Source organism: Carassius carassius, chromosome 21, assembly GCF_963082965.1.
Source record: "Carassius carassius chromosome 21, fCarCar2.1, whole genome shotgun sequence".
Classification (NCBI taxonomy): Eukaryota; Metazoa; Chordata; class Actinopteri; order Cypriniformes; family Cyprinidae; genus Carassius; species Carassius carassius.
The window spans coordinates 5,353,374-5,379,504 of record NC_081775.1 but is presented as its reverse complement, the minus strand read 5'-3'; the positions used below and the strand labels follow the sequence as shown (position 1 = coordinate 5,379,504).

The window sequence follows — 26,131 nt, the reverse complement described above, 5'->3', positions numbered from 1 at the left end:
TCCATGGCCCATAATTTTGTGCTTTATATCATTGGCTTTCACAGGTATCTGGGGGTCGTGGCTGCCGAGAGGCCTGACACATTCCTCTCCAAAAAAGGCAGTGCTGTGGGGCTGATAAAGCCAGCAGCTCAAGCGTGAATTGACAACACAACAAGCAAATATGCAGATCACTTCTTACAACTCTGACTCGTGTTAATGAGATTCGGTGGCTTTCCAGATCTGAATGGCACAGCCAGTGCTTTTGGGTATTTGGTTGGCTTTCAAAGGTAGTCATACCTCATACATTCACTGAATAACAGTGGAGCTGTGGTTGATTAGGGTTCCACCAGCATGTTGCTTTATGAAATCCTTCAATCTGTTCATTAAAAAAATAATTAATTATAAGACTAATTACACAAGGCTATAATGTAGCTGCTGGTTATCAACTTGGCAAAAGATTAACGAGTGAAACAGAAAATAAAGAACAGTCTCAGACCAGCTGAATTTTTCCCTTCTGTCCCTGAGATATAATCATCCAAAGAACAACCTTGTAAATGTCAATGTATCTCTTACCCTGGCTAGAACTGCTTAATGTTTTATTTTTCTCTTGTTTGGCCAACAGCAGCCTCTGCAGGGAACCCAACTCCTTCAGACAGTCACTGATATCTGTCAGTAAGTACTGTAGCAAAAACAGTTCAATGAAGCTGAAAGGACAGCTAATGGAGGCAAGTTGGTATAGAATCTGTGTCTGGAAGAGCTAATGTGACATATATATATATAAATAAAAAAAGGGAACTTAGGCTGTATTATCACGTCTTTACTTCATTCCTTTGAATGACGTCCAAGACAGTGGGCGAAATGACTGATATCTACTATTTCTATTTCTACTATTCTACTGTTTACTACATCTTTTACTGAAGACGTAATTTTATCTAAATTTATCCTGTATTTAAATAAAGGTAATTTACAGCTGTTGTTCTGGTTTTGCTTTAGGACTTTGGACATTAAAGGTACACTATGTAAATTTTGGCGCTCTTGCAGTTAGACTGTAAACAAAACTGCACGCATCCCACGGAAGAACATTCAAACCAGAGCTACTTCTCCAAGTTTAAGTCTAGGGCAATTCTAATAAACAGTGTCAAACTAAACCAAAGTGTATTGTTATATGAATGAATCGTATGATTTTACTTTCTTTATTATCCTTGGTGAAATTTTCCAAAACAGGCTCAGAGACTATTACCCATTAAAGGCAAATAAGTAACATGCTTGTTCCAGCTTCAGGGCAGAATATTTCCCACATTACTGTGGTAGTCTGTGTGAAAATGGAAACAGTTGGTTCCCATTGGAATTCATTATAGTAAGCTAAAGCAAGGTAAGAGAGAGATATAAGATGTGTGTCTTACAGATTTGTTTGTTGTGTTTCTAAAGCACAATTCACTATTAGTATTGCTCAACTTAAACCTAAGCACTTGAATTCAGCACTTAACCTGTTCCTGCACCATTTGTGGATTCTGCTTCAAATCATGTGATTTAAAGAGAGGTGGGTTGGACGTGAGTAATAAATAATGATTCCAAAAGAATATTTCCACAGAATAACCATTTTGAGTTCCAAAAAAGAACATTTTGGAATACAGTTCTTAAAAGAACCTTTAGTGTTTAGAACATTTTACACATCAAAGAACCTTTGTTCACTAAACCGTTTTGTGAAATGGAAAGAATCCATGGATGTTACAATTTCTTGACAAGAAAATACCTTAATTTTTTAAGACTAGAAAATGTTATAGAAACATGTGGTGAACTCTTTTGATAGTAAGCAAAAACCTGGCAAACCCAATAAAACCCTATATCCCAGCAACCACACTAAATATCCTGTCTGAACAGATAATGGGAAGGGTGACAAGATATTTCCTTTTTGCTTTGACTTGATAATGTTGTCAAGCAAAACTTTGGTCCTATTTGCATGGGAAGTTAAATATAGCAGAGGACAAGTCTAAATTTATCAAATTGGGTCCAAGCTTGTTCTTATCTTTACTAAAATAGCACCATAGCTAATGGTGTAGTTTGGAGTGCTGTCAGTCGTCTGCAATGCGCTGGGCTGTACAAACGCAGGACAACGGGTAAACTGTGATGTCATTTAAGGAACGTGGGAGGAATGCTGGGAAGGAGGCAACAATCTAGGTAAAATGGACGATTGCTAGGTGTTAATGAACTTGCAAGTGAATGGACTGAAAATCCAAGTTCCTTCCAAACATAAAGACTCGGAGTAGACTCACAGAACTTGAAATACATTTCAGTGTTTACTGACCATTCTCTTGAATAGACTAGAAAACTTAGTTGGTATTAATGGAAGTGTATTAGCATGGTTCAAATCGTATTTATCTGACCGGCATCAATTCAAGTTTATTTGTATAGCGCTTTTTACAATACAAATCGTTACAAAGCAACTTTACAGAAAATTATGTTTCTACAATATTTAGTAGTAGCTAGTAGTTTGTGCACGTTTGACAGGATTTTAGAAAAAAAAAAAAAAAATAATAATAATAATACAAGACGTAGTCAGCTAGACGATGAACTATCAATATTATTAATTAATAGTTATTATATGATGCAGTCACACATGTAGCAATAATTGTTAGTTCTGTTTGTTGATTCAAGGTTAGGATCATCTGGGGTCCTCTGAGGGTCAGCATCATCTCTTCTCAGGTGTCCTGGATCCAGACTGGAGCTTGTGTAAATCCTAGTTACCACGGGATGTAAACATAGAAACAAAATAGAGACATCATTAGCATAGCTGCTGATCCAACAAAGTAAAATTAGTTTAACCCAAGCTAAAGAATAAAAATGCACATTTGATCAGATGCAACTACACTCACAATTTAAAAGATACATTATTCGTATGCTTGGCGAAAGAGATGTGTTTTTAATCTAGATTTAAACAGAGAGAGTGTGTCTGAACCCCGAACATTATCAGGAAGGCTATTCCAGAGTTTGGGAGCCAAATGTGAGAAAGCTCTACCTCCTTTAGTGGACTTTGCTATCCTAGGAACTACCAAAAGTCCAGCGTTTTGTGACCTTAGGGTGCGTGATGGGTTGTAGCGTGGTAGAAGGCTAGTTAGGTACGCAGGAGCTAAACCATTAAGGGCCTTATAGGTAAGTAATGATAATTTGTAACTGATACGGAACTTAATAGGTAGCCAGTGCAGAGACTGTAAAATTGGGGTAATATGATCATATTTTCTTGACCTCGTAAGGACTCTAGCTGCTGCATTTTGGACTACCTGTAGCTTGTTTATTGACGAAGCAGGACAACCACCTAGAAGTGCATTACAGTCCAGTCTAGAGGTCATGAATGCATGAATTAGCTTTTCTGCATCAGAAACAGATAACATGTTTCGTAGCTTGGCAATGTTTCTAAGATGGAAGAATGCAGTTTTTGTAACATTGGAAATATGATTTTCAAAAGACAAATTGCTGTCTAACTGTAGAGGCAAGTAGAGGAAGTAACAGTACATGTAGAGGAAGTAACAGTACATCCGTCTAGCTGCAGATTGTAATCTACAAGATTCTGTTTGGTGTTTTTGGTCCAATAATTAATATCTCTGTCTTATCCGAATTTAATTGGAGAAAATTATTTGTCATCCAATCTTTTACATTTTAAACACACTCTGTTAGCTTAGATAATTGGGAAGTTTCATCTGGTCTCGTTGAGATATATAGCTGAGTATCATCAGCATAACAGTGGAAGCTAATTCCGTATTTTCTAATAATATTACCAAGAGGCAACATGTATATTGAAAATAGAAGGGGACCTAGGACGGATCCTTGTGGCACTCCATATTTTACTGATGATAAATGAGATGACACCCCATTTAAGTAAACAAAATGGTAGCGATCGGACAGGTAGGATCTAAACCATCTTAGAGCCTGCCCTTGAATACCTGTATAGTTTTGTAATCGATCTATGAGTATGTCATGATCTATGGTGTCGAACGCAGCACTAAGATCAAGTAAGACTAGAAATGAGATGCAGCCTTGATCTGACACAAGGAGCAAGTCATTTGTAATTTTAACAAGTGCAGTTTCTGTGCTATGGTGGGGCCTAAAACCTGACTGAAATTCTTCATACAGATCATTTTTATGCAGGAAGGTGCTCAATTGAGCAGACACAACTTTTTCTAAAATTTTAGACATAAATGGAAGATTTGAAATAGGCCTATAATTTGCCAGTACACTAGGATCTAGTTTTGGTTTCTTAATAAGAGGCTTGATAACCGCCAGCTTAAATGGTTTTGGGACGTGACCTAAAGATAGAGAATGAGTTAATGATATTGAGAAGTGGTTCTTCGGCTACAGGTAACAGCTCTTTCAGTAATTTAGTGGGTACAGGATCTAATAAACATGTTGTTGGTTTAGATACAGTGATAAGTTTATTTAGCTCTTCCTGTCCTATATTTATAAAGCACTGCAGCTTATCTTTGGGTGCGATGGATGAAACTGAAGTGTTAGACGCTGTAGAATCTACATTCGCTATTGTATTTCTAATGTTATCTATTTTATCAGTGAAGAAATTCATAAAGTCATTACTATTTAACGTTGGTGGAATATTTGAATCAGGTGGCGTCTGGCAATTTGTTAATTTAGCCACTGTGCTAAATAAAAACCTTGGATTGTTTTGGTTATTTTCAATGAGTTTGTGGATATGCTCTGCCCTAGCAGTTTTAGAGCCTGTCTATAGCTGGACATACTGTTTTTCCATGCAATTCTAAAAACTTCCAAGTTAGTTTTTATCCATTTGCGTTCAAGACTACGAGTTACTTTCTTGAGAGATTGAGTATTACTGTTATACCATGGCACGGTACGTTTTTCTCTAACCTTTTTTAATTTGATGGGGGCAACAGCTTCTAATGTATTAGAGAAAATAGTGCCAATGTTGTCAATAATTTCGTCTAATTCATGTGTATTTTTGGGTACAAATAGCAGTTGAGATAGATCAGGCAGGTTATTTGCGAATCTTTCATTGGTGGCTGGAACAATAGTTCTGCCCAGACGGTAACGCTTAGACATATAGTTAATATCAGTTATACGCAGCATGCACGATACAAGGAAATGGTCTGTAATATCATCACTTTGGGGTACAATATCTATAGCAGTAAGATCGATTCCATGCGATATAATTAAATCTAGTGTATGATTAAAATGATGAGTGGGCCCGGTGACATTTTGCTTGACTCCAAAGGAGTTTATTAGGTCAGTAAACGCAAGTCTTAATCTATCATTTGCATTATCAACGTGAATATTAAAATCTCCCATGATTAGCGCCTTATCAACTGTAACTAGAAGGTCTGAGAGGAAATCTGCAAATTCTTTTAGGAATTCTGTATACGGCCCTGGTGGTCTATTCACAGTAGCCAGAGCAAGAGATACATTAGATTTCTTTTGCATGTCTGACAGTGTAACATTTAGCAGAAGTATTTCAAAAGAGTTAAACCTGTATCCTGTTTTCTGGGTAACATTGAGAATATCAGTAGTTTGGTGGAGTAGACTTATTTAGACCAAAATAATCATTTGGTTTTAGCCAGGTTTCAGTCAAGCAGAGTACATCAAAACTATTTTCTGTGATCATTTCATTTACAATAACTGCTTTGGGTGCGAGTGATCTAATATTTATGAGCCCAAACTTTAAAAATTGTTTTTGTTCATTTACTTTACATTTTTTCTGGTTTAATTACGATAAGATTTTTTTCTAGATCCTACATTATATTTTGACCTCACTATTCGGGGAACAGACACAGTCTTAATAGTTTTAACAGCGCAAGTACTTTTATCATTTAAGAGGGTGGAACAAAACTCATCATAATAGTTATCTGAGAATTGTCTTACTAGTCACATGGAGCGAAGTGTCCTGCAGATGTTGTCAGAGAGCAGCTCCGCTCCGATTCTGCTGGGGTGAAATCCATCAGCGCGAAACAGCCTAGGACGCTCCCAGAAAAGATTCCAGTTATTAACAAATAGCAGTTTCTGTTCTTTACACCATGACAACAACCATTCATTTAAAGCAAAAAGTCTACTGAACCTTTCGTGTCCTCGTCGATACGTGGGCAGTGGTCCTGACACGACGATTGTCGCCGCGGGCGTCGTGCTGCGTCGTGTCTCGATCAGGCTGCTGAAGTCCCATTCGTAGCAGTGAATGAAGAGGTATCATATCAATCACATGTGCAGTATGGAGTACCTCAAGGCTCAGTACTAGGGCCATTACTTTTAACACTTTACATGTTCCCCTTGGGAGATATCATCAGGAAGCACAGTGTTAGCTTTCACTGTTATGCTGATGATACTCAAATCTATATTTCTTCGAGGCCTGGAGAAACATACCAATTTGAAAAATTAATGGAATGCATAGTCGATATAAAAACCTGGATGAGGAGTAATTTCTTACAGCTAAATTCAGAAAAAATCTGAGATGTTAATTATAGGACCTAAAAACTATTCTTATAATAATCTAGAATGCTGTCTAAGATGGCTACTCTGTCAATTCTTTGTCATCAGTTAGGAACCTAGGTGTGTTCTTAGGTGTGTTCTAAGCCACATTTCTAGCATTTGTAAAACTGCATTTTTCCATCTCAAAAATATATCTAAATTATGACCTATGTCAAATGCAAAAACGTTAATTAATGCGTTCATGACCTCAAGTTTAGATTATTGTAATGCTTTATTGGATGGTTGTTCTGCATGCTTAGTAAACAAACTACAGCTAGTCCAAAATGCAGCAGGTAGAGTTCTTACTAGAACCAGGAAGTGTGACTATATTAGCCCTGTGCTGTCCACACTGCACTGGCTCCCTGTTAAACAGTTTATAGATTTTAAAATCTTGCTTATTACTTATAAAACCCTAAATGGTTTAGCACCTCAGTATTTGAACAAGCTTTTGTTACATTATAATCCTCGATGTCTGTATTCAGATCATAGGGTCGCTGCAGTCACCCGGATCCAGTGCGTATCCAGACAAGATGGTGGATCAGCACCTAGAAAGGACCTCTACATCCCTGAAAGACAGGGCAAGGACAACTAGAGCCCCAGATACAGATCCCGTGTAAAGACCTTGTCTCAGAAGACCACCGGGACAAGACCACAGTAAACAGATGATTCTTCTGCACAATCTGACTTTGCTGCAGCCTGGAATTGAACTGCTGGTTTCGTCTGGTCAGAGGAGAACTGCCCCACCCAAATGAGCCTCGTTTCTCCCAAGGTTTTTTCTGCATTCTGTCACCAATGGAATTTTGGTTCCTTGCCGCTGTTGCTTCTGGCTTGCTTAGGTGGGGTCACTTCATTTACAGCGATATCGTTGACTTGATTGCAAATGATTGCACAGATACTATTTAAACTGAACTGAGATGATGTCATCACTGAATTCAATAATGAAATGCCTTTAACTGTCATTTTACATTATTGACACACTGTTTTCCTAATTAATGTTGTTTAGTTGCTTTGACACAATCTGTTTTGTATAAAGCACTATATAAATAAAGGTGACTTGACTTGTTATGGGAAGTGTTCCCGGTGCCAGTTGACCTAATTAATGCAGCCTAAAAATCCTTTAACGTATTTGATTATTAGAAATGTGTTAGTGTGTTATGCGTAACCCAGGATAAACCCAGGTGCTCTTAACCCGCACCCTGACGCCGGCGTCCTGAACTCTTTTTTGTTTTGTTTGCACGTGTCAATGATTACAAATAGATTAAATGAGACAGGACAAATTTAATCTCGACAAACTATATATCATTATATAAAGATCTAAGCCTCAAGCATCAACGAAAAATCGCCGTTTTTCAATGGAAAGCTTATAAAGAATGTATTTGCTAAATTTGTGTAAGTAGTACACATCAAAACATGAAGAATGAAAAAGCAGTACATACCAGATTCATCATAATAACGAGTCATAAATACATCCACAGCTGGAAATCCCGGTTTAGTTAAGGTAAGGGTCTACTGAACGAAATCTCATGGAGCACGTTTAGTCCAACAAAGCAATAACGTAATATGGATGATAATTCCTTTGTTTACGTTTTCAGTTCCTTGGGGACAGTATTGCTTGTGTCTGTTATGGAATAACTCAAGCTCAGGAACTGTGTCTTGGTAGTAAATAAATGGCATGGTTTTGTAGCATACAGTGTCACAAACAGAAAAGTGAAAGATAGTCGGAAGATTGTTTTTTTAATTTGAATTCTGGCGCTCTCGCGTGAAGGCTCGTGACGCGCGCTCTGACACACCTTGTCATCTGATGGAGGCGGAACTTAGCGATCGCCTTTTTCTTTATTTGTTTTATTTTTCAACAGTTTTCACATATGTGTGAGTGTGTTTTATGTTGAATGTGACTGTATCTGCATGATTTCCATTTGTTTGAGCGCAAATCATCTTGCTATTACTGTGTAATCACAGCTATCGATATGAACGCCATCTATAGGAATAGAGTGTGATTTATTGACTTTATGGACTTTATGAACTTTATGAATCTCATTTTTCATGATATCTTCTTCAGATTTGAAATAGAAACTCATGAGACATGTGACTTTCAACCTATTTCTTTTCTAGATTGCTACAGGACTGATTTTATGTATTTTTATATCAAATTATAAAACAATTCAGTGGGGTAAAAAAAATAAAAATCAATGCACTTCAGTGTCTATAACTTTTAATATTTTTGAGCATTATCAAATCTGGTTGATAAAAATGTAATGCCCAAATAGTCTTCTTTCCAAAGACACCAAAATTTTGTGTGTAACAAATATAAGTAAGGAACTGTTGCAATTTTAAATTAGGTAGGGCACTTTCAGCTGTGAGTCCCATAATGGGGGGTCTGGTTAACAGATTAAAGAGGTGGGTCTTTAATCTAGATTTAAACTGGCAGAGTGTATCTGCCTCCCGAACAATGTTTGGTACAAACCTGATTCCAAAAAAGCTTTTGGAAAGCTGGACTGCAGGCTTGCCATTTCAGTACCCGGATCATTCTTCTGCACAGCCATGATGTTGTAATTGATGCAGTGTGTGGTCTGACATTGTTATGTTGGAAAATGCAAGGTCTTCCCTGAAAGAGACGACGTCTGGATGGGAGCATATGTTGTTCTAGAACCCATGCCACACGCACTCATGCAACTTCATACCATCAGAGATGCAGGCTTCTGAACTGAGCACTGATAACAACTTGGGTTGTCCTTGTCCTCTTTAGTCTGGTTGACATGGCGTCCCAGTTTTCCAAAAAGAACTTCAAATTTTGATTGACCACAGAAAAGTTTTCCACTTTGCCACAGTCCATTTTAAATGAGCCTTGGCCCAGAGAAAACGCCTACACTTCTGGATCATGTCCTAATAAGTTGCAAATTGGTCATCCAGCTGTTCCTTATATGTACATTTAACTTGTCTCTTATCGCTACCCTCTTCCAACTTTTTTGGAATGTGTAGCTCTCAAGAAATCCAAAATGAGCCAATATTTGACATGACATTTCAAAATGTCTCACTTTCAACATTTGATATGTTATCTATATTCTATTGTGAATAAAATATAAGTTTATGACATTTGTAAATTACTCCATTCCTTTTTTACTCACAATTTGTACAGTGTCCCAGCTTTTTTGGAATCGGGTTTGTGGGTTATGCCAGAGTTTGGGTACTAAATAGGAAAGGGATCTGTCATCCGCAGTTGATTTTGATATTATAGGTATTATCAAATTGCCAGAGTTTTGAGAACGCATTGGACGTGGTAGTCCTCCATGTTGCCATAGTTCAATAAGAGCTTGTTCAAATACCAAAGTGCTAAACCATTCAGGGCTTTAATTGCTTAGTAATAAGCAAGATTTTAAAATCTATATGATGTTTGATTGGGAGCCAGTGCAGTGTTAACAGAACCAGGCAAATATGGTCCATCCATATTATTCCAAACCATACTTCCTGTTTCTAGTAAAAACTCTAAACTCTAGTAGCTGCTACATTTTGGACTAGCTGGAGTTTATTTATTAAGTGTGCAAAACAACCATCCAATAAAGCATTACAATAATCTAACAGGTCAAGAACGCATGAATTAACACATCTGCATTTGACATTGAGAGCATAGGTCGTAATTTAGATATATTTTTGAGATGGAAAAAATGCAGTTTTACAAATGCTAGAAATGTGGCTTTCAAAGGAAAGATTTCTGACAAATAACACACATAGGTTCCTAACTGATGACGAAGAATTGACAGAACAGCCATCAAGTCTTAGACAGCATTCTAAGCATTCTTAATATCTGCATTATTACATGCAGATATTTTTGGCTCTATAATTAACACCTCTGTTTTTTTTTGTTTTTTTTTTTTTTTTCAGAATTTAGCTGTAGGAAATTGCTCCTCATCCAAGTTTTTATATTGACTATTCATTCAGTAAATTTTTCAAATTGGTATGTTTCTCCGGGTCTTGAAGAAATAGAGAAATAGAGCTATCATCAGCATAACAGTGAAAGCTAACATTGTGCTTCCTGATGATATCTCCCAAGAGTAACGTAAAATGTGAAAAGTAATGGCCCTACTACTGAGCCTTGAGGTATTGCACTTGTGATCGAAGTGATACATCTTCATTCACTGCTATGAATTGATGGCGATCAGATAAGTATGATTTGAACCATGCTGCACTTCCATTGATGCCATCAAAGTTTTCTAGTCTATTCAAGAGAATGTTGTGGTCAATAGTGTCGAATGCAGCAGTAAGATCCAATAGCACTAACATAGAGATACAACCACGATCAGATAATAAGAGCAGTTCATTTGTAACTCTATAAGGAGAGCAGTCTCAGTACTATGATATGGTATAAATCCTGACTGGAAATCCTCACAGATACCATTTTTCTCTAAGAAGGAATGTAATTGTGAGGATACTACCTTTTCTAGTATCTTGGACAGAAAAGGAAGATTCGACATCTATCTATCAGAATGGGATAATACTGTTTATTATCCCCCAGGTCCAAAACTTAGGTCAGGTCACCATGACAAGTACTATCTGTACTGTACAACTCACATCATTCATGTTCTTAGCATGTTGCAAATTAATAATAGCTAGATTAAATGTAAGGAGTTTGCTGAAATCAATAAGCCTATGAAAAAAACAGTTAATGCTCCCAGCAAAAGCCACTAATAATACTTCACAGGAGAAACAACAGTCTTTGTCTCAAAAAAAAAAAAAACTAGTTTTTTACTTGTTTTGATTCTTTAGCTAAACTGCTTCTGTGAAGAGTGGTGTCAAACATGCAGCCTGTGAGCAGCTAAAGCCTTCAAACATTTCCATTTGAGACTCGCGGCAAAATCAAGGGAGGGAGGGGTAGAAACTTTAAGATGAATGCATCTCCTCCTTCTAACATGGCTGCTGGCTATACTCAGGTTTGGGTTGAACATCACAAGAGGTTTTATCAAACCAATGAAGGGCCGAGGCTGGTTTCCACTCAGCATGAGGAAGACAGGTGGCCCGGGCTTGACTGATGATCTCTTGCTAGCTTTCCACTGGAGCACAGTATGAAGGCAAATAGGGACTGATTAGCATTTTAGCTGCCATCGGCATCTAGCGCAGTTATTAGGAAAACAGGTCATAGGCCATCTGGAAGATATCCTCCCCTCTGCAAGTCTAATGATAAGTGGCTGGAAACATTTTAAAGTATAATTGTGATGTTAAATATGATTTATGTTGATTAGACGTTTTTAAAAGTATGAAAAAATAAAGTAAATTCTAAATACTGAATTATTAAGATTTTTCTGATCATTTTCTTTGTAACGCAGTTGTTATACATTATGAATATGATCTCTTTTAGCAAATAAATGACATTTGGAACAGACTGCAGTGCAGCCTGCCATTAAAATCTTAATTAGCCCCATTGGCTTCTCATCAGGGAAAGAGCAGTGCTCAGTGAACTGTGCTTGAAGTTAAGAGCTGCCCGAATGAAATATGAGAGAATATAATAAACACAGCCGGCAGACAATGTGAAAGTAATGAGGGACAACGATGGGTTAAAGCTGAAGTGTGTCATTTCTGAGCCACTGGAGTCACCAAATCAAATGTGAAAACAATGCTTGTTTTGAAACAGGTTTCCCAAATGGTCTGCCATTGGTCGCATGTTCTCACCACAAACTCTCACTATTGGCTGAGACAATGTTGCTATGCGAGTCCCAGGATCAAAGACAATGTTTTGATAGAGCCACAAAGTCATAGTGTTGTTTACACTTTTCGAGGAAATTAGAGAGCATTTTCTCATTGGCTGAAAAAATGTATTGATTTCCATAGTAGTGAGATTTGTGTTGTACATTTTTGTGATTGGCGTATCACTGTGTTTCAAACATTTACCAAATAAAGGTGGCCACAAAGCCTGTCATACATATGAGAACATCAGCTTAAAACTTGGATTCTGTGGTTCTTTCTATTGTTTGAAGCTTTCTGGAGAGACATTTATTTCTGTTTTGTTGGGTCATCTTTGTGTGTAAAGAACATTTTTCATCACAACATAAAAATCACCTTGAAAACAAATGAGGGATCTCTTTTGAGAAGACTCACCAAGACTGAGTTAACCATGAAATCCAGCAAACTGAACTGACAGACATTGGCTTTACCTCCTACAGAAACTCAGGCTTCCAAGGTGTCATTGTGTCACTTCTAATGACCTAGAACAAATTCAACTACAATGAGTATTTCTCTGTATAAATGAAACAATTTGGGGGGAAATAAAAATTACAGGACTGTAGGATGTCATTTGTACATGAAGGATACACATATGCTGCCCTCAAAACCATTGTATGCTGCCTGGGAAAGCAGTGTTTTTCAGAGTTAAGTAAACAGTCTCTTCTTAGGTCAAAATGAGGTTTTAGCTAGCCAGAGCTTCATGCATCATTTTAAGACCAAAAAAAAAAAAAAAAAAAAAAAGCCAGAAACTCACCTGCTTCAAAATAATCCAACTGAGGTGTGTAGATCAAAAAAAGTTTCCCAGAGAGTAAAGTACTAGACAAATAAGGCTGCACACTTTATTAAAAATCATAGCTAAAAGTTTACTAATAAAAAAAAAGAAAAAAGAAAAACATCATATTTCTTAATCCAAAGGTAACTTGCTTTAGCAAAGTGTATAAGATTAAATGTAAAAATGGTTGGATAAAATGCTGTACACTAATTTGGATATAGCTTTCTGTAAAAATAAATGAATAAATAAAAACACTGGGCTGAGACGAGTGTAAGTGTGCATTGAGTCTATGGACTGCACCTCCATGACATAACACGAGATGATGTTCTGCGCACTTGGCATCTGATGCTTTGACAATTGGAAGGAGCCTCCTATACGTCACCATTGTTGTGGTCGATCCTGATGGAAATGAAGAGCCCTCCCCGTAGGGTTTGCGGGATTTTCCTGGCGAAATAAAAGCGCGCATCTGGACACGGTGCTTGGGTACGAGCTTAGATTCCAGGCAGCCGCGCACAACCACCAGCTTCAGCAACGATGATCTCCAACAGCATCTCTATTTTCTGCGTGTCTTCACTTCTACTTTTAAACTTGGTCGGTGCCAAACCAGTCACCAGTTTACAGGTGAGTTTTTCAGTCTTAGCTCATGATTAAACGTTTATTAGACTCCGACTAATCATACATGTATGCATATTTTATAGCAGAGTCTTAAGGAGTTGTTAGATGAAGAAGTGAACATGCCGTTTGTGGAGTCGGGGGAGTCGGTGATGGAGCAGAAAGATGCGAGATCCGAGAAGAGCGCGCTGGATGAGCAAATGTGGGAATCAGATGCGCGCAACTCTGCGCTGGCTGGAAAAGATAGCGCCATCGAGCGTCTTCTAGGCGACTTGCTGTCCACTTCCAAGCGCTCCTGGAGTCGATTCAAGAAAGGCGGGATGAGGAGCTGCTTTGGGGTCAGACTCGAAAGAATCGGGTCTTTTAGCGGACTCGGGTGTTAAGTGGAGGTATGTTAGGAGATGTTGGCCAGATATAAACATGGAACATTGCTGAAACGCGTACTAGAAATAAAATAAGTCATGTCTTATTACTTTATATCATGTCACTTCTTGCAGGTTGGGACTTTGAAATACTTGACACACTTTGGCAGGCACATCTTCGATAAAAAAAAGGGGAAAAAAAAGGCGTTGACTGAAGGTTTACAGTAGATTTGTGTTCGGGTGATGCTGTATGTGTTGGTCATTATTTATTTAAAATTTAGACATGTTAATAGTTTGTATTTGAAGATTCCATGACTGCTGCTTTGTACCGTTGGATCTATTTATTTAATTATGTATTTATGTATGTCCTCTATAAATCCAATCGTGTTATAGATCATGTATATTGTTGCAAAATAAATATTTTGCATAACACGTGTGTCAATGTTGTCTAAAACTAAAGTGAGTAAATTTGGTAAAGGTAAATGAATGCATATTTTAATATATAAACATGATGCATATGTTCATATCTTAGGTTTTTTTTTCTTTCATTAAAATGGATAATGGATTAATAATAATAATAATAAGTAAGCAGACTCATTAGATTTTTTTAGTATTAACTTTTACCACGAATCAATCGTTCAAAAGTGCCAAGATGGCAAAAAGGGTCTATTTCTATCTGAGCTAACATAATGTAAGTCAATTTTTGACGAATGAAACTTTTATTCAGATTTCTATGGCTGAAAAGCATTTTACAGTGTATGCTGGAGCTAGTTCAATTTATTGTGATCCCATGGATAATTTATGGACACAAAAACATATCTATTGGTGAGATATATTGAATTTAGGCATGACCCAGAAACAACAAACAAAATACTTGAGAAAGTAATAACACATACACTCACTAAGCGTTTATGATATAAATTCTTTCACAATGAAAGTTTCCTTTGTTATTCAGTCTTAGGTGTTATATAGTCCAGCATAGTGTGTTTGTATATAGGCTCTAACACGCTCTCTCTCATCTCGTCACATATGGACTCTTTCAGGACCCCGTGGCGTCAGGTTTTGCACTGGGTGTCCCTTCAGCATCATTTCAACATGTAGGGAACCCCACTGCTCTCAGATGTTTGCTCTGTGCGTCATGTCCAGCCGTATGTAATTATTTAAACGGGTTTGTAAAATTAGAGATTGTTGAAAATATTTCACGAGTTGAGAGTGAGAACGTGTTGGAGATACTACAGAACAACTTGAAAAGCAACAGACGATTTAAGCACAAAATAAAAAAATGAATAAAATCAATACCAAAAAAAAAAAAACTAAAATGGTCTTGGGAATAAGCAATGAAGACAAAATAATTCAGGCATTGTGTTCTTAAGAGGCTTGATTTATATGAAAACAATCATTAAAACACTGTAACTGGGACTGTTAAACTAGGTTTGGTAATTCCCACTAACAATGCAAGCCGTTTTAATACGTAATAAAACCTGACCGTAACTCTGTTGACCTGTTTCTCCATGAACTGGAAATTAAATCAGTAATGTGATTCCAGCACTTTAAATCAGCTCTGTGATATATAGGTAATCCATAGCTACAGACAAACAAGGTTTAAATGGGACCGTTTTGGACTCCCCAAATAACTTTACAGTGAGCAGTTCTTAAAAGAGTCTTATTGTGAAGAATAATTGAATCATCTCAAAAACGTTTTTATTTTTTATTTTCTCCACTATAAAGAACCTTTTGCACAATTGAAAATGTTACAAGCATGTTAAAGGTTGTTCACGAAACCACTGATGCCAGTAAAGAACCTTTATTTTTTAAAGAGTGAGGCCTGCATCTAATCATTTTCTATAACTAAATCATTACTCTAAAATTATACAAATATATTTGGAACATATATCGCACCCATGGTCCCCTTTCCTCCTTTCATGTTTACCGATGTCTCAGTTCTCAATTAGATCTTTCTTGTTGACAGTACGTCAGCATAGCAACAGCTGGTAGAAATGTGCACAAATATATATAAAATCAAAAAGTCAACCTGATCTCACAAAACTATTTTACAAACTGGCGATTTCGTATAAATCTCGCAAGATTTGTATAAATATGCACGAAGCTCCTTCTTTAAAACTCGTGTGAGTTATCGGTAACACTTCTCATTATCGGACCAATTTTCACTATTAACTAGTTGCTTATTAGCATGCATATTCCTAGCATAGCTATTGGCTGTTTATTAGTGCTTATATGAAGTGCATTCTGCATGACATTCTACATCCCTAATCATATATAAACTTAACAACTAGCCTACTGTACCTAACTACCTATTAATAAGCAGGAAAATATGAGTTTATTAAGACAAAAGTAATAGTTAATTGGTAAAAGCAAAAATATTAAGGACATTAAAATAAAGTGTGACTGAATCTTGAGACCATTGATTTATGTACTTATGAATGTATGTTAATGTATTTTTAGCCTATAAACCGCTCACTCTAACATTGTTAGTGGCATTATTAATTATTATTCAGTTAGATAAACATATGTAGCCTACTGTAACTTGCTTTAAAGTGCCATGTTAGACACTTGATGTGAATGATTTCAGGGAACAGGGGTATAATCAAATCATTAAGGTGTTCCCGTCTCTGTCTGGCCCATTTGGACTCGTCTATAAGCTTTAAAGGACTGATTTCCGACAGCTCCCTTTATCAGACTGAGGTGTCGGAATGCACCGCCATTCTTCACATTACTGGCGTGTCAAACTTTGAAGTATAAAAGAGCTCGAGGCTCCGACAACGACAAACGAGACAGAAGAGCAGCTAAAACATCAGGAAACATGAAATCGATTGACATTCTTCTAGTCGGCCTTCTCTTGCTCTTCAGCGTTCAGCTCATGATCGCGTTCCCGCTGCAAAACACAGCCTTAACCACCGAGGAGAGGGATGTCTTAAAGGTAAGACGAACATCTCATGATAATGCGTATAACCTGATTTTACCAAGTGCGACATGTTCCCGGATCAACATCTTTGTTGACCCTGGAACAACATTGTGATTAACCAGTCAGATTTGAAGAACCAGTTTAATGTTTTTGTGAAGTTTGGGCTTACAGTCAGTGTTTGGTGCTTGTACATCAGTGTCATTCATCTATCAGTTCCTCTGATTTTAGGGATTACTAATAGTTAAGGTGCAGGGATATGGTCAAGACTACATTTTTGGATTAAAATGTTGTTCCAGGGTCAAAAAAATATATATATATATGTTGACCTAGGAACACATCTAACTTGGCAAAATCAGGACGTGCCGTATAAATAGTACGACAAATTATATTGGCATTGATACGCAAAAATTGACTCTGGCGTGCATATGATACGCTTGACAACGCTAATCCTACCCATTGCGTGCCATATGCAATTTGATCAGTTTCTGCATATATACAGTACGCCAAATCAAAACATAAAGTCATGCTATTGATAGATCGGGTTGGAATGAGACAGAAGAACTTGCTTAATAATGCTCACCCAGGGCAAACTAATGAGCCACATGTGGCCCTTTATAGCTTCTTCTACAGCGACTGGAGGAGTCCATTCTCGCTTCTTCCCAAGAACAAACACTGATGAGAGTGGGAGAAGAGGAGGATAATCCTGAACAAACTCGCGTTGAACCTCAACCCAAGACCGACATGAGGGACTATCTGTCTGCTCGGGACTTGAGGACAGTCCGGCAAGACTCCAAGAGATATTCCGGGTGTTTCGGGCGCAAACTGGACAGAATCGGCTCCATGTCGTCCCTGGGTTGCAACACGGCCGGACGCTCAGGTAACCACTTCATTTATGTGTCGCACGGTTAAAATGGACATAACATACTTTGAATAAAAAAAACAAGTGTTCTGGACAACAATTTATAATAAATAGATTTCTCGACCCGTTAATTTACAGATATAATATTAACACACATGTTTATGGTTCACTAACTTACACATTCTCCTTTTTTCAAATTTTTTCAGGTTCTAAGTGGTGAAGTCTTCATGCTTAGGAGCTTCTACACTGCAAAAAACAACAACAAAAAAAAACAAAGTTTGACTTAATTGCTGGTATTACTTTAAAGACTTATTTCTACTTGATCTGACTTACAATGACTTTTGTTGGTGTAACCTAATGTATCCAGGTTTATTTAGTCATATTAAATTACATTAATATATTTATATTAATATATAAAAATATTAATATATATTTTTTACTGTTATTATCTATGACTCCAAAAATATTTTTAACCATGCATATTTATTTAGATATTTATTAAATTGTTTAAATAGTCTATGACTCCAAAAAATGTTTTAATCATGCATATTTATTTAGATATTTATTAAATTGTTTAAATAGTCCAGTTTTATATTTATGTGCATATTTAATTTAATTGTCATTCAGATCAGTTGTAATAAATGTATAATGTAATGTTTGATAATAAATATGCCTTTCAGAATGTTTCTTTTTCGTTTTGTTTCATTTAATTTCCTTTTGTTTTTGTTTTTTGGTCAAAATTTACCTGAACACATGCACAATGAGTTTTCACGGAATACATAATAAGCTGTTTTAAATTATAATGTTATAATATTATATTGAACTCTAGAAAGTTCTAAAAAAGTTCTAAAGTATAGTTTAGGATGAAGAATAAAGTTCTTGCACTGTTTGCCTGACAATAACAACGTGGTTGTATTGATCAAACTGTCCCTTGGAGTGTAGAAAGTCCTTGGTCCCTCTTCAGGGCATCATTATCAGCTGAACCAGTTTCAGTACCATGGAGAGCAGCAGTGCTTCATATTACTCAAGGGAACTCAAGGTCACTATCCCGAGTTAGATGCAACATTTCAGTGACATTCAGTATAATTTAGGCCTATGTTATCACAAAGTTTGGTGGTGACATTTAGAACAAAATGTGTTTCGGTACAAGTTGTTAATGAATAGGGGCAACCAGAGGTAGTTAATTAGCTCCGAACTGAAATTGGTTCAAGTTGTCACATGTTTGCCACATGTTTTATTTATATCAAATTGTTAATAAAAAAATGTTGTTGGCCGAAACAGTTTTAATATTTTCCTTTTATATTATTATTGGTGCTGTCAAATGATTAATCGCAATTAATCGTATCCAAAATAAAAGTTTTAGTCATAAAAGTTTACAAAGTTTTAGTTTACATAATATATGTGTGTGTACTTTGCATATTTATTATGTATATGTAAATACATACACATGCATGTATATATTTAAGAAAAAACATGTTATGTTTATATATGAAATATATTTATGTACAGTATAATATAAAACATAATTATATAAATATATTCATGTAAATATTTCCAAAATATATACTGTATGCACATGCATTTATATCAACATAATAAATAAACATAGTACACATAAATATATTATGTAAACAAAAATTTTTGGGATGTGATTAATCGTGATTAATCGCTTGACAGCACTAATTATTATTATTATTGTTTTTATTATTTTAGCATAATTGAGACACTATTTAAGTTTTTATTAATACTTAGTAGTAGTAGTAATAGGGTTGATAGGGTAATGTTGGACAGTTCTTGCCATTTTCAATTGTGTCTCATATTTCCATATAAAACCAAAATGATAAATCAAAATCCTTTAGTATATATTTATATTATAAAATCCCCAAGATGTTCCCTTATTATATCAAAAGAAATTCTTCAGATATTGTACTTAAAGGGAAAAATTGCACGTATATCATATGTACATATGGCTCCATGTGCCAAAATAATTTGGGACAGCTCATGCTCAAATCTGGGATTTTTGTGGGGTTAGAAATAATTACATTTTTACAAAGCAAACTTTACATTCAACACTCCTGGTTAAATGCATAATCATGTTTGCTTAATTAATTTAGTAGGCCTGCAGTGTGTTTGCTATCTTCATCAGTTTGTCTCAAAAACAAGTAGCCTATATGTTCATATGTGGAGTGTTAAATACAACTATATAACAAATATCTAACTAAAAAAAGCAACAATAATAATAACCATGTAATGAAGTCAAAAATATACAACTGGACTTGATAGCAAAATAATGTTTAAATGTTTAAAAAAAGATTTAAACTTTGGAACATGGATTGTCTTTAAAACTGTTAAAAATAATAAAATAATAATAATAATAATAATAAATAAACTTCCGTAGTGTGCACATGATAAGAATATGGAATATGTATTTTCAAAAGCATGTGCTAAGCAAATTGTGATTGTAACAAAAATTAGTAGTACTTGTTGTTATGGACCTATCATGGACCAGAGACCCATTGCCCTTTAGTCTCTAAATGTTGAATCTGGATATTATAACAAATAATATTTATGCATTATAAGCCCAAATATTTAACAAAAATACCTGTATGGCATTTAACTTTCTTGATGCACATTTTATCAATTGAATAATACAGCATATTTGACTGTCCCACATTAGTTATAACATGCTGTCTCACCTTTAAAACATCTTTTTCTAAAGTTGCACGACAAAGATTGTTTCAAATAGAAAAATAGCATATTTTGATGTACAACAACAACAACAACAATAATAATAAACTTCAATTAAAGTTTGGTAGTTTTTGGTCTGTGTTAGTCGTTTTTATTCATATTTTATTTGATTTTATATATAGTTTTTATTACTTTTTCAGTTATTTTATTTACTAAAGTTTTAGTTATTTTAGTACATTAAGTAAATCTAGTAGAAAATGAGAAATTGAGTTTTTAAGCAGAATTTTTAAATAAAAAATAAATCACTCACACACACACAAAGTTATAGTCTTAGTTGAGTATGATAACCCTGTTTTATAGTTGTTTATTGTTTATTAATTTTTAAATGCAGATCTGATGGATGCTGGCTTTTACTTTTGATAGTATTATACATATATAATATTTACTGGAGTAAAACATTTAACATGTTTCATTCTCCCCTATCAGCTGCATCATTTATTCTGCAACAAAACATTAACCACATTATTTTAGAATTAGCCATTTGACAGATAAATAACTACACTTCACTTTTTTTCTTTGCCAAAGAAACATATTTTCAGATTTTTGATTGCCAATGATAACCAGTTTACAGAAATGAGTTCAGTTATCATTAACATGCACATGGGTAAAGGTTCTGGTTTCTTACCTTTACTATTTTTCCATAAAGTCATCATTCCTGACCTATATATAGACCATCATCTGTTTTAACCCCTTATGGTTTTGTTGTATTTTGTATCAGTTGTGAGGTGATGCCGAAATCATGTGGGCCACTCGTGCAGTGGATGCTTTCCCCATGATGCCTGAGGTCACTGTTTGTGTCCGAGTTACAGACCCAGCACAGCACATCACTGTCCCAAACAGACACTTAAAAGGAAATCTGCTCCAGGAGCGTTATCACAGACGAGGTGTTGGAATGCACTTCACACAGTTTACAGAGGATGAGCTCTCTATATAAGAGCCAAGCAGACAGACGGCCAGTTCAGAGAGGAAGAGCCTGCAGCCATAGATGATCAGAGGACTTATTCTCACAGGACTACTGGTCCTGCTTTGGCACCAGATGGATGTACATGCGCACATGTTGAGCAGACACAGTCCCGTCACCAACATGGCCAAACTGAAGGTATGTCTGCTTAAAATAAAGAAAGAACTATATATAGAGAACTCGCAGTTAAACTAGAACATTTGGATCTGTTTACTTTAGTAATTGTGATAACAAGTGGTAGCTTGCATGCCTTTTCTACTTCATTTAACACAAAAAAGTGAAAGTTTGTTTGTTGATTGGATTGTTGGCGCAGTGGATAAGACACATGCTTTTGGTGTGAGAGACCCGGGTTCGAATCCACTGTGAAATATCAATGTGTCCCTGAGCAAGACACTTAACCCCTAGTTGCTCCAGAGGCGTGCGACCTCTGACATATATAGCAATTGTAAGTCGCTTTGGATAAAAGCGTCAGCTAAATGTAATGTAGGTTGGTTGACTGAATGTTAGATTGTCTTCCCATAAATGAAAATTTAAGTTGTTCCAAATCTATACGTGTTTCTTTCTTCTGCTGAACACAAAAGGAGATATTTCAAAGAATGTGGGTAGCCAAACACTTGCTGGCACCCATTGACTTCCGTAGTATTATGGGGACAAGAAACTGTTCGGTTACCCACATTCTTCAAAATCCTTTTAATTTTCAACAGAAATAAGATAATCATTCAGGTTTGGAACAACCTGGTGGAGAGCAAATGCTGACCGAAATTTCATTTTTGGGTGAACTTTCCCTTTAAATAATGTTTTTAGACCTTTTCACACTGTTAGTTTCATCAAGGCCTTAAACCGAATAATATTTAATGTAATCCAAACAGGAAAAAACAATTATATAATCGAGCATGCAAAGGATACTACAAGCATAGTAAATTAGAGTTAAAAGAAACCATTTCAACAGAATGGCTAGGTTGACTGTGTTCTGCTCTCCAGAGCTTGCTGCAGCAGTTTGAGGAGGCCCTGGCCACAGAAGAGGCTCCTGAGAGAGCCGTCGATTATGAGGACAGCAACACGGCGCTGGAGCAGAGCCCGGCTTCTGTGTCCTGGGACAGAGACAGAGAAAGAGACAGGGACCGAGAGGAGGACACTAACCCCTCGGATGGATTTGAGACACAGAGAAAGCGCCTCATAGATCTCCTCATGTCAACCCGGAGCAAAAGACTGTCTGGCTGTTTCGGGGGACGGCTGGACCGCATAGGGTCCTCCAGCACCCTTGGGTGCAACTCTCAAAAAGGTTAGCTATGATGAGTGATACAGTGACACTGGGATTGCAATATATATTTATGATATATAAATTATTTTACATGTGGGCAGTTAACCATGAACTTTTTAGGTAAAATGTACATGTATCTAAGAGAGGGAACATGTCTCAATAAATCTAACCTAAGGTTTTGTATATTCACTGTTTTTTTCCTCCAGTTTTTAATTACCTTTGTCTTTACAAGTAATTTTACATAGTTCTGTGTGTCAAATGAACTTCAAAGTAAAATATCTCACATTAACTGCAATGCATTTATTACAGTATTGAATCATTATTATTATTTTTTTTAAGTTAGATAATAAAAATACAACTGTTCATTTTTAGTTCATGTTGACTTATGTCCATTAGATTATATTAACAGATACAACTTTTGATTTTAATAATGTAAAATATAACATTGATATCATGTTAACAGAACCTTATTTTGAAGTGTTGCCTATAAAACACAATACAAGCTGTATTTAAAAATGTTTTGAGGGAAAAAAAAAACACCTGTGAAAAATAAACACGGAAAATGTATTTATGTTAACATATTAACAGCACATCGGGCTTTCATATGTTATAATATAATTACATTGGGCCTTTTGTAGTATAAATATCAGTGCAGTATAAATATGAGCTCATAAAATGGGATGTATGTAATCATAGTTGACATAGAAAACACATTTCTAGAGTAGAAAACAAAGATGAACTTAAAAGGTTACAAAATGCATGTTAAACGGAAACTGTGTGGAAATCTTTGTTCCAAGTCCTGAAACATGGAAATTAAACCAGCAAGACTTTGTCTATATTTTGCAATGCCTGTTGTGCTTTGTTATCTGATGGTTTATATTTGTTTGATACATTTATTATATACAAGTAGTTGAGTGCTAATAAGTTTGTTGAAATGCAATATATGGCAAAAATCACGAGCGTGAATAATGTCTAACATATTCTGCATTCATTTATGAGGTTAATGAGATTGTAATACTGCAATTCTGCTTTTAATGAAGAATAACAAACCCAGAAAAACATGAATTGCTTGTTGTTTGTGCTGTTTTTCCTCTTGTCACAAGCCAAAACTGTACCTACTTAGAAATAAAATGCCAGTTTGTACAATACGAACAGATTTTAAGAGGCTTTAGATTTTCTCAAAACGAAACTCAATAACTCCAAGGCTAACACATGAGCTCACCTTTAAGCCCTTTCTCCCATTCATGAGGAATCTACTCATTTACCGCCCACACCATCTCTTCTAATGGCCATTATCAGACTCATTACAGACACATCAGCACTGACCGATAATGAGTCCAACAGCTGCAGGTGCTTATCAACACCTTAAAAAACTCCAGCCATGGCAGCCTTAATCCTATTACACAAGCTCAGCGGGCTCGCTCCTGATTGCATGAATAATGACCGCTGCTCTTATTAGAGACGTCAGTCCTCTGCTCCGTGACTGTTAGAGACTGGTGTCTTGGGCCTGGTGTGAATCCAGTGAGAATTAGACGAGGAGGAGCGTGTCAGAGCTGGAGCTGAGGACTGCTGTTAGTCTGAGGGGTTCATTCACACCGCGCTGAGAGATAAAGTGGCAGGTTTGATGTATGACCATAGGCAAAACGCCCTCCAGGCGGCAGACAGTCGTTCTTAGACTTTCTTACACTCTTACTGGGTTCATCTCTATCAGGAAAGGGTTTTTCATCCATCTGAAAGTAACAGAGTATGTACGTGGTCAATTCAGGTCAGCTGCATTTGAGTGAATATCACCCCATACTGTAGTCAGTATGAACACGGTTGGTTCTGTTGACTTTTATTAAATAAACAAACACATCCCACACCCAGCAGACTCTGTGTGCATCATGGGAGAATTCTGCCTGAAAGGTCTGAATATATTCTATAATTATACTGTATTGTTTTGTATTATATTCTTCTTTACTTATTTTATTGGCAGTGAAAAAAAAAAAAACATCGGAACATAGCTAGAATTGTATGTATCCCACATATATAACATGCATTGCGAGTATTATGCATTTATACATTTTCACACTTTTTTATATAATTTGAGAAAATTGCAGTTTGATTGAAAACCCTACACAAAAGTCTTTCTGAGAGGGATTTGCTCTGCGATTAACTCAAGTGATGATTTGTTAGTTTTTTTCTCTCTCTTCTTCAGAAATCACATTTGATTTTTAATTTCAAGCATGCTCTTCGCAGACACTGTTGTCCCCATAGTAAAGAAAGACACTAACTTTTGAAAATGATTGTGGCAATATTGTTCATTGTGACGGAAATGATGCCACAACTGAAAATGTCATATTAATATATTTCACATCATATATAAATAACATTCTACATTATATAAACACGTAAATAATATTAACCTGTTAGCGGTCACTCACTATTTTGAACACAGACTTGAAAGTGCATGATCCAAACCAAAATTTTTTATAATTCATCACATTTTGTAACATGATTTTGATTTACCAGTTTCATGGTAATGCAATGTTTGAGATTAAAATGGGTTTCATGGGATTTTATGTTTTCAAGTGATATATAATTCCTGATGATTTCTGAAGTGTGATAGAAAAAAAGGCAACAAAGAATACTTTTATTTTATTTTATTTTTTTGACAAAGGTCAGAACTCCTGTTATGATGTAGTTTTTTAAGGTGCACTCTTGTCATAAATTAATCTATTACTTTTCCTACATAATGTTTAACAAAAAAGATTGGTAAAATATCTATTTAGGAGTCAGACCTTTCCAATGATATATAGTTTGTCATGATTAGATTAGGATTTAATTGTAATATAGTGAGGTTAGATATTTCTCCATATAATTAATATTGAAAGGAGCAGTTTTTCATCATTTAAACTTTTTTTATAGTTTAAGACTAGTTTAAAGTAGCAAAATAAATGACAACTTTTTTTGAATATTTATTTGAATTTGGAATCTAGACAAAGCAGCTGGTGAAATAAAAGACCAAATGGAGTGAAATCTGCACTTATGAACTAGTGTTACATCACAGAGCTTGTGAAGAAAAGCCTGTGTCAGTGAGTGACAGTCAATGAATCTGATGGGAGACCTGTGATAGTCCATGAACACACTGACTTTCTCATTCACTATGATGTGCATCTCTAGTACAAAACCACAGAAGAACTGAAATGAATAAAAAAATAATTTCCGCGTCCTAATTTGCCATCGAGGAATGCCACGATTAGCTCTCAACATTTTAAGAGCCTTGTTTCCTGGTGGAAATGGGATCTGTGCTGGTCCATGTCCGACACATCAGCCTACATTAGGAGGTCTGTATGCATGTGTCAGAGTGAGTTTAACTCCACGCACTCTTAATGAATCAGACTCCGAGCTCCTGTGTGAATATGAGCGACCGAGCAGCAGGTGCAGACACTCTTTATTCATCACACTCCTCTTTCCTACAGTAAG

The 26,131-nt window shown here is 36.0% G+C and overlaps 3 protein-coding genes across 4 annotated transcripts; all 3 read left to right on the top strand.

The window, feature by feature from the left end:
• The first annotated feature begins 13,199 nt into the window (after positions 1-13,199).
• On the top strand, positions 13,200-14,077 carry LOC132097075 (C-type natriuretic peptide 3-like). 2 transcript variants are annotated; one of them, XM_059502708.1, is made up of 2 exons: positions 13,200-13,561; positions 13,642-14,077. In XM_059502708.1, exons 1-2 carry the CDS (start codon positions 13,475-13,477, stop codon positions 13,933-13,935), a joined length of 381 nt encoding a protein of 126 aa, XP_059358691.1. In that variant the 5' UTR covers positions 13,200-13,474; the 3' UTR covers positions 13,936-14,077. The 2 variants fall into 2 exon arrangements, with proteins under 2 accessions (XP_059358691.1, XP_059358690.1); XM_059502707.1 differs by having other exon boundaries at positions 13,207-13,561; positions 13,639-14,077.
• A 2,619-nt stretch (positions 14,078-16,696) lies between these two features.
• LOC132097074 (brain natriuretic peptide-like) lies at positions 16,697-17,972 on the top strand. Its single transcript, XM_059502706.1, has 3 exons — positions 16,697-16,852; positions 17,456-17,714; positions 17,903-17,972. Exons 1-3 carry the CDS (start codon positions 16,736-16,738, stop codon positions 17,914-17,916), a joined length of 390 nt encoding a protein of 129 aa, XP_059358689.1. The 5' UTR covers positions 16,697-16,735; the 3' UTR covers positions 17,917-17,972.
• A 3,416-nt stretch (positions 17,973-21,388) lies between these two features.
• LOC132097073 (natriuretic peptides A-like) lies at positions 21,389-22,934 on the top strand. The gene is made up of 2 exons (XM_059502705.1): positions 21,389-21,543; positions 22,387-22,934. The coding sequence occupies exons 1-2, from the start codon at positions 21,430-21,432 to the stop codon at positions 22,690-22,692; spliced, it is 420 nt and encodes a 139-aa protein (XP_059358688.1). The 5' UTR covers positions 21,389-21,429; the 3' UTR covers positions 22,693-22,934.
• Positions 22,935-26,131: the final 3,197 nt, after the last annotated feature.

Excerpts from the sequence above, each read along its gene's own strand:
- LOC132097075 (XM_059502707.1), top strand. The coding sequence starts at position 13,475 with ATGATCTCCAACAGCATCTCTATTTTCTGCGTGTCTTCACTTCTACTT. Across the intron at positions 13,562-13,638 it reads AACCAGTCACCAGTTTACAG|CAGAGTCTTAAGGAGTTGTT; the intron begins GTGAGTTTTTCA and ends CATATTTTATAG.
- LOC132097074 (XM_059502706.1), top strand. The coding sequence starts at position 16,736 with ATGAAATCGATTGACATTCTTCTAGTCGGCCTTCTCTTGCTCTTCAGC. Across the intron at positions 16,853-17,455 it reads AGGAGAGGGATGTCTTAAAG|CTTCTTCTACAGCGACTGGA; the intron begins GTAAGACGAACA and ends GGCCCTTTATAG.
- LOC132097073 (XM_059502705.1), top strand. The coding sequence starts at position 21,430 with ATGATCAGAGGACTTATTCTCACAGGACTACTGGTCCTGCTTTGGCAC. Across the intron at positions 21,544-22,386 it reads CCAACATGGCCAAACTGAAG|AGCTTGCTGCAGCAGTTTGA; the intron begins GTATGTCTGCTT and ends TCTGCTCTCCAG.